This window comes from Emydura macquarii, unplaced genomic scaffold, assembly GCF_026122565.2.
Source record: "Emydura macquarii macquarii isolate MOO-44397 ecotype Brisbane River unplaced genomic scaffold, CSIRO-AGI_Emac_v2 contig_719, whole genome shotgun sequence".
In the NCBI taxonomy this organism is placed as follows: Eukaryota; Metazoa; Chordata; order Testudines; family Chelidae; genus Emydura; species Emydura macquarii.
Genome location: NW_027130856.1, coordinates 4,394,404 through 4,408,665, shown reverse-complemented (window position 1 = coordinate 4,408,665; position 14,262 = coordinate 4,394,404). Strand labels below are relative to the sequence as shown.

Sequence of the window (14,262 nt, the reverse complement as noted above, 5' to 3'; positions counted from 1 at the left end):
GTAAGACCTCCAGCATCACAGACCATTGCGGTGCTGTCCAGAGGCAAGTTTCCTATGGCATGGCACGGGTCACCTTCGCCTCAGCACCACTCCCCAGATCCATCCTGCTCTCCTCCACCATGGTCTCCATGGTCTGAATCACAGTCATCTGGATCAGAGGCAGAGTCCTGTGTATCCAGGCGCAGCCAGCACCAATCGCAGAGGCGTGACCAGATGCAGGGGCAAGGGCAAAACCATCTTAGGGGACCATGGCAGGCTCAGTGTCGGGACGCCACAATGGCCCCTTTGGACTCCTTGGGCTTATCACCAAGTCCAGGGGTTTTCATCCAGAAGGTCATACTCCATTGCCACCCGCACTAGAAGCTTGAGGCCTTCAGCACCACAACAGTCTCCCTGAGGCACTGAGAGGGACCACATCTGCAGCATTGAGGGGAGAGTAGATCGTGGTGGAGAACCCAGTACCGACAAGGTCCATGGTAGCGAGAGGGAGGCTCCAAGGAAGAACTGGCCCATCCCAGAGCATCCTCATCATCGTCCCTGGAGGAGGCAGTAGCAGGCACTGTAGCTATTTCCCCCCAGTGGATAATAGAGCCCACCAACAGCTGCTCAGAAGGTGGCAAAAAACTTATGCCTCCAAGCTGAGGAGGAGACAGAGTCAGAAGACTCAGGTTGACATTCTGATTCTGGAGGGCCCCTCCCAGGTGGCCCTTCCTTTGATTAAAACAACTCAAGCCACCATTAAGACACTGTGGCAGATTCCTGCATCTATTCCTCCAATGGCTAAGGGAATAGAGTGCAAATATTTCGCCCCATCCTCTGGACATGAGTACCTCTTTTACGCACCTGCAGCTGGGGTTGCTGTGATGCGTGCAGCGAATGATAAAGAGAGACAGGGACAGCAGGCATCAACGCCCAAGTCCAAAGACTTGAAGAAGCTAGATCTCTTCGGTAGAAAGGTATACTCTACCATGGGGCTTCAGCTTCGCATAGCCAACCAGCAGGCTATCCTTAGCCATTACAATTTTAACTACTGAGGGCCTATGACGAAATTCAAGGAGTTGATTCTATCTGACTCCACAGAGGAGTTTTGGTGACTACATCGCTACAAATGGCCTTGGATGCGGCAAACTGTCACATGCACTGTGTCCCCAGTGAATGCAATGAGGAGATGCTCCTGTCTGCAGGTGTCTGGCCTCCCTCTAGAAGTGCAGCAGTCCATTCAGGACTTGCCTTTTGAGGGCTCAGGGTTATTCTCAGAGCAAACTGACTCCAAGTTGCACAGCCTGAAAGATTCTAGGATGACTCTGAAGTCTTTGGTCTTGCACACTCCGAATACTCAGAGGAAACATTTTAAGCCTCAGTCTACCCTTTGGTTTTATACCAATCCCAGAGGCAGGAATAGCCCAGGAAGAGGGGCAGGAGCAATAGACATAGAACACTTCAGCCTCAGCCTGACCAGGGCTGGAGCTCGGTGTGACAGCCCCCGAGCTCCAAGCAGTTATTTTGAAGGTGCGCCTGAGGGTGACACACCAGTCCACAATACAGACCCTTGCCCTTGTTTCCTGAATTGTCTGTGCCATTTCTACCAGGCATGGACTTACATCACTTTGGATGCTTGGGTGCTGTGCATGGTAGAAATGAGCTATTCTCTCCAATTTTTCTCCTGCCCACTGTCCTGCTCCCCTTCCCTGTCCTTCTTCAGGATCCCTCTCATGAGCAAATTCTTATACAGGACGTGCAAAAACTACTACAAATGGGCGCTGTGGAGGAGGTTCCTCCAGAGCTAAAGGGAAAGGGGTTCTACTTCCAATATTTCTTAATACCTAAGGCCAAGGGGAGGGTCTGAGACCCATTCTCAATCTGCAAAATCTCAACAAATTCATGAAGAAGATGAAGTTTCATATGGTCTTTTGGCTGCGGTCATTCCCTCCCTGGATCCTGGGGACTTGTATGTCATCCTTGACATAAAGGATGCTTGCTTTCCCCTCTCGATAATTCTGTCTCATAGAAGGTTCCTCAGGTTTCTGGTAAACCACGTTCACTATCAGTTTACAGTCCTCCCTTCCAGACTGTCAGCAGCCCCTCGAGTTTTCACCAAGTGCATGCTGGTGGTTGCTGTCTTCCCGAGGAAGCATCAGGTGCAAATATTTCTGTATTTAGATGACTGGTTAGTCAGGGGCCACTCCAAAGAACAAGCAGTAGAGCAAGTCAACCTGGTACGGTCAACCTTCAACAATCTGGGTCTTCGGCTAAACATGCTCAAATCAACATTATCCCCTACACAGCGGATAGTGTTTATAGTGGCAGTCCGAGACTCAGTTCAGGGGAGGGCGCTCCTGCCGGTGTCTTGCTTTGAGCTAGGGCTGGTGGTATCATCCATAAAGGTACACCTGGCAGCAATATCCGCATTCTACCCAGGCATATTTGGGCATTTGGTATTCGCTGATCCAATGGTGACTGCTTGCTCAAGGGGTTGATAGACAGGCCCACCATCCAGTACCCGCTTGGGATGTTAACTTGGTACTTAAGAGACCCCTCTTCGAGCCCTTACCTTCCTGTTTGCTTTTGTATTTTTCATGGAAAGTAGCATTTCTGGTCACAATCACCTCAGCCAGAAGAGTGTTTGAACTTGAGGCTCTGTCATTCGACGCTCCCATACACGGTCTTTTACAAGGACAAGGTTCAGCTGTGACAACATCCAGCCTTCCTACCTAAAGTGGTGTCCCAGTTTCATACAAGCCAGGATATCTTCCTTCTAGTCTTCTTTTCAAAACCACACATTAATAGCAGGAGCAAAGCTTCCACTCCCTAGATGTTAGAAGAGCACTGGCATTCTACAGAGAGAGGACTAAGCCTTTCCTTAGGTCAAATCAACTCTTCATTACTATAGCAGATAAGATGAAGGGGCCTTCCCTTCCTGTATCACAAGTTGTTATGACCTGGCCAAGGTGCCAGCTCCAGAGCTATCTGCACACTCCATGAAGGCACAGACCTCTTCTGCAGCATTCCTGGTGCACATCACTATGCAAGAGATCTGCAGGGCCGTAACCTGCTCATAAATCCATACATTCACTGCACATTATGCCATCATCCAAGAGGTCAGAGATCATGCAGAATTTGTCAGAGCAGTGCTTCAGTCAGCGATTCTGTGAGCTCCGACTCCTCCACCTTGGATCATCTTGGGAGTCACCTAATTGGAATAAACATGAGCAAGCACTTGAAGAAGAAAAGATGGTTACTTACCTTCCTAACTGTTTTTCTTCGAGATGTGTTGCTCATATCCATTCCAAGACCTACCCTGTGGCGGAGCTCTCTGGGTCAGTAGGGCCCTATATATACTGCCATGGATGTGCCACTCCAGGGGATTCCTGAACTGACCCAGCAGGTACTTCTAAAAAAAATACCTTACAACAGGACCAACCCCAACTAAATCATCCCATCCAGGGCTTTGTCAAGCCTCACCTTAAATACCTCTAAGGATTGTCAGTCCTGACCAATGAGCCAGTCTGCTTATTCATAGAATATATATAACATGGTCATTGGCAGTGCATGTTGCCCTGTCAAAATGTTACAACTCTGACTGAAGGGGAACCTTTAGTAAAGAGAGCATAGTTTCAGGCTGGATGTTTATTCACCTTTGCCTCTTTGAGGATGCCAAAATGGGTGGCTTGGGCCCCCTCTGCAATACAGACTAGAGAGAGGTAACCAGCTCATTGCACACAAGCCATCAGATAGTAATTATTTTCTATCTCTAGTGACTTGGACTAGGTTTGACCTCATTTCTTTAAGGTAAACTGTCTACTTAAAAATCACACTTCTATCTGCAGTTTTTCCCCTTGCTGTTTTATAACTCAAAGAAATCTGAGAATGTTGTTTTATTTTCAATTTTTTCAGGTGGTTTATTCAGGATGTATTTTGCCCAATTGGGGCTTCATAAATCTTCTACTCATCCCTTCATTTATCTGGTATATCATCATGTTTCACCCATGCATAAAGCCCTGCACGGATACACAAATGTAGATCCGCATCCAATCCACATCTACCCCAGTCAGCTTACCTCTGACAGCCATCTGCAACATAAGTCATCCACACCCGCAGCTCTGGGGCCCCCAATCAGCTGTTCGGAGGCCAGTCCGGCTACAGCCTTCACCACTGATCAGCTGTTCTGGGGCCAGCCCCTCCAGCCTGGCTACAGCCTTCATCACTGATCAGCTGTTCTAGGGCCAGGAGGGCAGCGTTCTGGATCAGCTGATTGATTGGCAGCCAGTAGGGGAGCCCCGCAGAAGAGCTGAGGAGCTGCCAATCAGCTGTTCCGGGCAGCTCCCCTGCTGGCTACAAATCGATCAGCTGTTCCACGGGGCTCCCTTGCTTGCCGGTCGCCGATCAATCAGTTGTTCCACGGGGCTCCCCTGCCTGCCGGTCGCTGATCAATCAGCTGTTCCACAGGTTACCCTTGCCTGCCGCCTGGTAGGCCAGCAGGGGAGCCCAGCCAAGCAGCTGATTGGCGGCCCATGGGAAAGCCAGGGGAACAGTTGATTGATGACCAGCCCCAATTCCTTTCTGAAAGGCAGGGAAGCAGCCTCAAAGGCTATGAGCTGCAGACAACTACTTCCCCACCTTTGAGATCCACATCCGATCCACCATCCAGAAAAAAATGATCCGTGGATATCCACAACCACGAATATAAAGCAGATATCCACGGATTTGCAGGGCTCTACTCATTGCAGTAGTAGTAATAATGGCAGAGGATTCTTCTATTAACTAGAAGCATTGAAGTGTGAATTAAACTTGCTGTGTCCTCATCTTCAGTTGCCTTACAAAGAAGATGCAGGCTGTCGTGTTGCTTCCTGGATCCAAATGTGCAAGAGTCATAATCCAGGTTTCTTGCATCAATCTATATTGTGATGTCAACTGAGCCATATTGGTTGCCCTGCTTGAATTTTAAATGTAAACAGTATTGTATATTCTTATTTCAGAAATGTAATACTCTGACAGTCTTTGTTTTATATAAGGTGTTGGACTAGATGACCTCCTGAGGTCCCTTCCAACTCTAATGTTCTATGATTCTATGATAATTCAGGTAATGTTTGTAAGTGATTTGAAGCTATGATATCCTGCTCAAGAACAATTTTTTTTTTAGTTTGGTAGTAATGCTTTAAGCAGAGGATAGGCTTAGTCATTATCTGAAAGCATATTAAATCAGGGGACATTAGGTACTGAGGAAATATTAGATGTGTAATCATTTGTAATCTTAATGTTTCAGAACCCTGGGGTTATTAGTAAAACGGCTGGAGAAAGGTGGAAAAGCTGAACAAGAAAACCTTTTTCATGAAAATGATTGTATTGTCAGGATTAACGATGGAGATCTTCGCAATAGGAGATTTGAACAGTAAGTGCATTTACTGTACAACATATTGCTTTTTAAAAATCTTTAACCACTGCATATTGCAGTAATTTGATGAAAAAAAGTGTTTAAAAACAAATTATCTAACCTCTTCTTTTATAGAGGAAAGAAACAGTCTACAATTTTAGAACATATTTCTTTTAATTAGTCAAGCTATGAAACTACAGGATAATTACTGCCATTAGAATATATGTAACTTTTCAGTTGTCTGATAAATTATGCCTTGTTTTTTAAACATTATGAGACCTTTTTTTTTTCTTCATCAGATGATAAACTGAGCCTGGCTTTATCTTGAAAAATTAATCATGGTTCTTGTTTTCATACATTTACAGTATTGCATGTTGCATATATGAGGGCAGCATGGTGCCCTGTATGTTGAACATTTTAAAACATTTGTTGTTTTGTGTGTGTGAAAACTAAAGACACTGTAAACAAAGTAACTGAAGGTGCCCTTTAAAAATTTGTGAAGTTATAAATATTTGCTTAGCAGGAAGCTGGGCTTTGATGGAAGGCCAGAATGTTACATCAAGAAGATTTTTTTAAGTGAAAACAGGTTTAGTTCAAAGAAAAAATAGTTGACCAAAAATATAGAGAATAAAGGACATATTCTGAAGAAATTTATCACCAAAAAAAAAAGAACATAAGAATGGCCATACTGGATCAGACCAATGGTCCATCTAGCCCAGTATCCTGTCTTCTGACAGTGGCCAATGCCAGGTGCTTGAGAGGGAATGAATAGAACAGATAATCATCAAGTGATCCCTCCCCTCGCTATTTGAGGAATATATCACTGCAGTTTTGTCAGAAGTAAATTTCCTTTCAATATGTAATATATTGTCAGCTGAAGGAATGATGTCTTAAACTGACAGTTGTGCACTCATTATTTGTAATGCATTAGTTTCCATTAGTCATAACCAGGATTGGGACACTATTGTGTAGAATTATAGTTGAAAAAAACCCACAACCCCCCCCCCTCCATCAGCCCTGTCTGTCAGCTCACATTGGCTAATTAATGTTAGTAATTATGCTTGTAATGTCTTGTAGTCTGCCAGTCTTAATTTGTTAATTTTGCATTCATTCTGAAATGTAGAGCACAGCATATGTTTCGTCAAGCCATGCGTACACCCATCATTTGGTTCCATGTGGTTCCTGCAGCAAATAAAGAGCAGTATGAACAGTTATCCCAAAGTGAGAAGAACACTTACTACTCCAACCGGTTTAGCCCAGAATCACAGTATATCGACAACAAGAGTATTAACAATGCTGGACTTCACACATTACAAAGAATATCTAGAATAAGCAACCAGACAGAACAAACAGACTCTTACTCACAGCTACCTCATAGTGTGAATTCGTCAGGGAAACCACCATTGGGCCTGGCTCCATCACCTCAAAAAGTTCTTACCTCCACTGCAAACAGTGGTTATAACACCAAAAAGATAGGGAAGAAACTTAATATACAGCTGAGAAAAGGTAAGGAGTATGCTTCTGAAGTAATTTATATTGAAGATATGTGTATATATAGTACAATATATGTGTATTTCTTTCTCTCTCTCTGTATATGAAAGCCTAATGTAGTATAAACAATCTGTTGGCTTCAGTTTGGGATGGCCATATTACTCATCAGCAGTGAAGCCATGTGCAAATTATGTGAGTTATCCCAAATAATAAAGCCATTATGCCACACTGCATCCTATCCTGTATTCTATATATAAAGCACGTTTTACAGAAAGTTATTTTTGAAACATTTTAAAGAGTACTTTAACATTTTAGTGGGACATCTTTTTGTACTTTTCAACTTTTAAAGGTCAGGTGCCCTAGTTACAATAAATCCTATTGAAATGCGCACAACGGGGGAGAAAATATGTAATTTGTAAATATTTTTAAAACCTTAAAAATAACTGTATCCTGTATCTAAAAACTTCATGACTTAAATCTAGTACTTCAGCTCTGCCTTCACTGGAAATAAGGGTTGCACATCCAGTTGTAAATCTGGGAATTTCCTCTTTCTAACAGTATAAAACTGTTGTTTCTTACTCTGAAGGACTGTGAGATATTTGGTCTAGATCACTGACTGATATAAACTCTGATATTTCTCATGCTGAGCCTTAGGATACTGTAATTTGAGTTTGAAGGTAATCCAGTTTTGGGGGAGAGAAAAATTACTGTATTTCTGTGTGTGCGTGCACAGACATGTATTATAATATGTGTGGTATATGTATATCTCTGTGTATGTATATGCATATAGAGAGACAAGGTGGGTAAGTTAATATCTTTATTGGATCAACTTCTGTAGGTGAGAGAGAAGTTTTCGAGCTTACACAGAGCTCTTCTTCAGCTCTTCAGGAAGCTTGTCTCTCTCACCAACGGAAGTTGATCCAATAAAAGTTATTACCTCAACTTTCATAACCTGGAACCAACAAGGCTACAGCAACTGCCTTTTTAGAGAGAGAGAATTTATACAGTGGATGAACAGCAGTCACCATTAAAAGTCAGTATTTGCAAATAGTTACCACCCTGTCATTTTTGAGATACTTTAGTTATTTCATTATACTTAAAATAGGAACTAAAGTGTCTCAGAGGCCACTGTGTTGTAACTATTGGCAAATGGTGAGTATTTAATGACAACACATGCCACAGTCTTTGAGATTAAAGCAAGTGAGTTCAAGGCAAGATACACTGCATTCAATAAGGAAAAATGACATTGGAAATAATGTAGGAAACAGCCGACTGTTGTGGCAGAGTATGCTATATCTGTTCACTCTGTTTTACTTTGTCTTCATGTAAAGGGTTATTTGTTTAGTGTTAGATTTTTAATTAATAAAAATTATTTTCTTAAAAGGAGCTGAAGAGAGAATATGCTAAAGGATGGAGATTTAATGTGGTTTCATAATTACCAGGATAGTAATTTTCTTTCTAAGATTATGCTCTCTTTTCTGTGAACTTCACATGAACTACCAGATTGCTTGTTTCTGGTTACTGAATTTTAAGCTCTACAAACTTGGATGATATAAGGCTGAACTGACAGTTTGCTTCTGTTGCTGATGCTCCTTCAGAAATACTTATGGCTATCAGCTTAAGACAACTTGGTTGGAAAAATGTTGTTATTGGCTGAGTAAGGAATCACTGTACTTAAAGAAATGCCCTCAGTCACTACAGTGATTTGACCAATTTTTCATCTTTAATGGAATGGATAAATAGGAAGCCTAAGAAAATATCACTGGGATATAATATACAAATATCTAATTTTCTCAGTCGGGGTGAAAATATATATGTTTCTTATAGCTTGTACAACACCAACAATAATTATGATTACATAAATGTTGGCTGGAGGAAATAATTATTTTGTCACAAAGCAATCTTGATGTCGAAGATGCTGAAAAAAGAAAACAGGAATATCAGGGTTTAATTTGCTACAGCAGAGATTCTCAAAGCATGGCATGTGGCTCACATCCTGGTGCCCTGCAGAGAGCTGGCTAATCACATGATGCTAACTCGTCCCCTTACCATTCCACCTGCAAATACCACATTAGAGATAGCAAGAAATACAATAAACATTTTCCTAATGTAATTCAGCCACGTAAACAATTGCTGTAATTGCCACAGGATGCTGAGATCGTAAATGTGAGAGAGAGGTAGACCATGAGATGGGAAAGGGTGGAGGTCCACGAAGTAATCTGTCTAGGAACATGGTTCATGCTATAAAAATGTTTGAGACCCCCTGTACTAGTGAATCCCATTTTAATGAATTTTCAAATAAAAAATACAATAAGCACCCATACTTGATTAATTTAATTCAATTTGATTTAAAAAAGGCCTCTAAGTTCAGATTTTAAAAATGCTACCTACGTGTTTTATTTCAGTTTTATTTCTAATAGATTGCTTTTGTGAGAGGAATTGCTATGTAAAGATAGCATGAGTCAAATTGTAAACAGGCGCACACAATAATTTAGCAAACTTTATTTTGTGTGTGCTAACCTAGTATAAAATGCACGCATACGGAAAATTCCTCTTTAACATTATTTTCATTCATTCGTTAATATCCACTGTAGAAAAATGGATGTCTTCCCATCTTGATTTTCATTTGATTACTCTGAGAACATAAATGTGGAGCAACAAATGAAGCAAAGTGCTGAAGTATACCCACAAGTAGTTTATTATAAATCTGAGTGAAATAGGGACTTTGATTGTCTTTTATTATTTCTAATGAAGGATGTTGTAGTAATAGAGGTTGTAATAGAAACCTAACGAATGCATCTTCTTTGCTGCTAAGAGACAGCCATTATTTCACCAATTAACAATTTCACCCTTAGATTAAATATTCCTTGTGGGGTGCATTTAAGCATACATATATGTAAGGCTTCAACTTGGAATTCACTTCCGATTTAATCAATGTATTCAAGATGATGTAGTAGGTGTGAATTGACTTTTCAACATAAAGAGAGAGAGACCTTTATTAAAGCTGCGTTTTTACATATTGCTTGTGCTTTGTCAAGTAAAGTGACATAATAGGACAGCCTTGTAGTACTTGCCTCCATAATTATGATTTCTTAATATTTATTGCCATTTTGGCATTTTCAAATAACCTGATCTTTCATAGGCATTAGCTGCTTAATAAAGTCAGAAGAGAAGGTCAGTAATATGTTTCAGTCAACGCAGAATGTTTGTTGGCTTTTCTAAATGAAAATTGATATCTATTTAAAGGTCAGGGCCTGAACTTTTAGCATCCAGATTTAGGGGTTATTGCTGATATTCTAATACTTTTGAGGCTTGTATGTCAGTCACTCTTCATAGTTTTCATGCAAGTTAAGACAGCATGAGGAGTGACAACCGGCTTGCATTTTTTATTTATATTTTACTGTGTATCATAATTTACAATAAATCTAAACAAGAAATAAAATAGAGAAAACACCTCCCAGATGAAAAATAGAAACAAGAAGGCCACTTACACAACACTCAAAATCAGGCCAAACTTTGATCTCAGTTACACCAGCAGAAATCCAGAGTTAACCGCTTTTGAGAGAACTACTCTGGATTTAAGCCAGCGTAACTGAGAAAATCTGGCCCAACAGTTATTAACAAAAAAAAAAAGGAAGAAGAAGATTCCGAGTCTCATTCTTCATGTGTTTATTAGCTTACAACATTTAGCTCAGTAGTTCCTAAAGCATTCAAAGGACTGTTTTCAGTCAGATATCATCACATCACTCAGAGTTCAACGAGGAGTATTTCAAGATTGCTCTGGACTAGAATGGCTTCATATTACCTGAATGAAAATACCATTGCTCCTCCAGTACATTAATATTCAGAGCATCAATTCATTTTGGCTTGAAAGAGCTTTTGTTTAGATTTAGTAAATATAATACAAATAATACTTAATAAAATGTTAAACAGAAAACCCTATGTGTAAAGTGGCCATAGAGACAAAACCAAACTCTTTAGTTCTAGTTTCCCAAGCTGTCTATAAATCTAGCATGAAAAGAGAGTCTTTCAGAAAACCTAAACATTTAGCCAGAAGTCAGAAATTCTATGATTTTTTTTGTCATTATCCAAGTTGGATTCCCATTTTGGCTATCAACCAACCCATCTATCTTATCTGATAGGTTTGGCCTAGTTAATTTGGTTTTTAGATTTTTCTAGCCTGGATTGCAAGAGTTTACTTTTTTTTTTTTTTTTTTTTGGTTTGGGGCCATATTCTGAATTCCATTCTCGAGCTCTGACTTTGTAAATAGCTATGTGTGAACAGACTTCTGCAGCTGTTTAGCTCTTGATTGAAGCTGTGGGGCTCCAGAAAGGCATAATGATTCATGTGCAGAGCTGCTTAAAGGATCAGAGCCTAGTTTTTAATCACGCAAAGTTCCACTGCACCCTAGATACGAATAAAGTAAATTTTTTAGGCTTATTTGTAACATGTGGAGTTATACACCCACTATGGTTAAAGTGTAAAGATTGCTAACTATTTTAGATTATAGCTTCCTGTTTTTACATATATACTTTTCTGAGATAGTTGCCTTTTGGGCTGTAGGTTCCATGGTAAAATTTTCAAAAGTGATTTAGGATACTAAATCCTACTGAGATGTAGGAGCCAAAGTGTCTGTCATTTTGAAAATGGACTTAGATTCCTAAAGCACTTGGGTGAGTTTCAAAATTTTACCTCAAATCTGAGGTGAAAGTGAAAGGAAATCACTTCAGCCATTTGCAAATTACTGAGGGAGAGGTGCAGGAAACACCATTTTCCTGTGGAAAAAGAAATTATAACCACTAGTTTTAGAAGGGATGAAGCAAAAATGGCTGGACTTTAATATTGGAATGGTCATACTACGTATTTAGGGAGTGTGTGCTTTGAGTAGAGGGGAAAGTGATGTTCCAGATTCTCAGACCTGCAAAGGTAAACAAGCATGCAATTAATTTTTTCGGCTACCTTGATTGCATGCAGTTGCAGTAATTTGGTTTCTAACTGATCATATCCTCGTGCAGTTATTCTGATCGGAGGTGCACAATTCTGAAAATATGGATTGCAAAAACTACTTCTCAGAGAACATCTAAAATTGTTTTAATCATCTTTATGTAGCCCCCTTTTGTGACATCACAACATGCATTCTCCCTGCCTAGTTCTCCAGCTGTAGTGTAGACTCTAACAAAGCATGCTTCACCATATAGAGCTCATGGTTGATGAAATAATTAACCTATCTATCCTGAGAATAGTTCCAAAGAGAGGCGACCACATGGACCTGAAGGAGCCCCTTTCTCTACCTTGTCTGCTTTAATTATTGACGTACAATGTATGGCAGTCCTGCATGGATTTTTTTATATGTCCCACATGTTTTATGTAGTTTAAGAACAGTATTTGCAACATTGCCATTTAATGAAAATGCTTCTGTTTATAATTCACCTTTGAGCTATCTTCATCTATGTGCTACCAGTGGATTTTCCCCAGCTATTTGCCTCCTTTCTCCCTGTCCTTAACAAATTGTTAACTTGTATTTAAAAACAAAAAAAAAAAACAAAACAAAAAAAAAAAGAACCCAAGGAGTTTAGCAGTCAATATCGCAGTCTCATCATCTGAATAGGCAATACTCTTTTTAGCTGCCAGCAGACAAAACTGGAAGAAAATCAATTAGATACAAAGGGCAAAGAACATTCATTGCAACATTATATAATTTTTTATTGTTCTCAAGCACTTAACCAAAAGAAGATGGAAGCTGGGGTGGTCTCCAGTTTAGCCCATGTACATACAATGGGAGATAATAATTAATGGATTAACAGTGCACAAAGTTCCTGCCTAGCAGTAACACGAAGGCTTTTTTCAAGTCAAGAGAAGGATCTTCAGGCCTAGCTCCCATTTGCATGCTAAGTGTGGCCATTAACTGACTCTACTGTTTTTAGTCCCTATGTGGAACAATCAGAGCCAGACTCTGGATTTTGGTTCTGGGTACCCAAAGGGATCAATGTTGCCTGTGAGCTCACCTGGCAGCTTGAGCATGAGGAGTGATGAGTACTCCGCCTGGTCCCGTAACTGGTTATCTCTTAGGTGTGCAATACAATGTCTAAACAGCAGAGTTTGACATTGCTGGGGAGAATTCTGCTCTAGCCTTGGTCTGAAAGAGGACGGGGGTGGAGGGGAGGGGAGAGCATGAGGCTTGTAGCTTGCTGGCTGCATATGTTCAGGTTTGCACAAATTGCTCCAATGGAGGTGAAGTTGGGTTAAATCTGTGTTGCCAAGTAGTCTTTTTACCAACTCCAGATACTGTGTGCTCATTGTGGATCACATACGACATGAGGATAAGAGTAGATGCCTTGTTGCCCTCTTACGGATTATGCAGGGGGGCTCAAATGCATTCATTTTAAATTCTAACTCTTTCTGTTTCCTCTGAGACTTCTGGACTGTGGCTTTAAGTGCAGCAGGACCTCAGGCTTCATTTAATACTGCTCTTCATCAGTTTGTAGTAGGAAGTCGGAAAGGGGAGATGCCTATTGAGAAGGGCAAAGCCTCCTTAATGTCTTGTGTCCAGGCAATACTTCCCCCACAGTGGCACACCTGTATTTGACATAGGCCATCAATTATTGGTGGGTGAGGAGACCACACTTCTGTCCTGCCAGAGAACCTCAAAGAGACTAGCTCATAACACTAAGGACACTGCTTACCACTAAGGGACTGATCCTAGGAAAAATGGAAGGCTAACCCCTACTTCATAGGGAGGTAACAGAATCTTTGTGGTACACTAGGAGGAGGTTCCTGCCATTCCTGAACCAACCTCCCAGTCAAAGTAAGGCTGATCTATATTAAGGAAGGGATTTTCATTACAGTATTCTGTATTACTATTACTAGTAATTATCATTACTATTCAAGTATACAGTATAATGTAATGATGGTTTTTTTGCATTTGAATTTTATCAGCTCCCCGCTTCCCAAAAACTAACCCCCAAACTTTGAAGCTGCTGTTCCCTGTTTCAGTTGAGAATGCTGCTCTGAGCAATTAGTCCTTTACTATCCTCCTCACCCAATTAATTGCCCTTTTTGAATTTATCATTGAGCTTGCTGCTTGTCATCCCATGGTTAACTTGACTCTAGAATGCTTAATCAGCATTGCACATGAGATAGAAAGGAAGTTCCAACTTGTCAAGAAAGCCACTGATGTTATCAAGAGAAGCTTGGGAATTTGAATTACACAAATCAGTAGGGTAATTTCTAAATGCTTCATTAATTTCAGTATCATTAAGTGTAATTTGATCATCTTCGGAGACAGCAGCTATAGAAGGAGACATGGATTCTGCACTCATTCAGTAACATAGCCATTTCCCGGCTTTGTCTTTGAAATCCTATAAAAAAAGATTAACTTGAAGCTTACAGAGCTTAGCTC

General features: G+C 40.7%; 1 protein-coding gene across 11 annotated transcripts in view; it reads left to right on the top strand.

The window, feature by feature from the left end:
• PARD3 (par-3 family cell polarity regulator) overlaps nt 1-14,262 on the top strand; it is a 641,307-nt gene that overhangs the window by 376,424 nt on the left and 250,621 nt on the right. For all 11 annotated transcript variants that reach the window (XM_067542623.1, XM_067542631.1, XM_067542629.1 and 8 more), the window contains 2 exons: nt 5,264-5,389; nt 6,495-6,877. In XM_067542623.1, the coding sequence (XP_067398724.1) occupies nt 5,264-5,389; nt 6,495-6,877 (509 nt within the window). The remainder of the gene's footprint in view (nt 1-5,263; nt 5,390-6,494; nt 6,878-14,262) is intronic.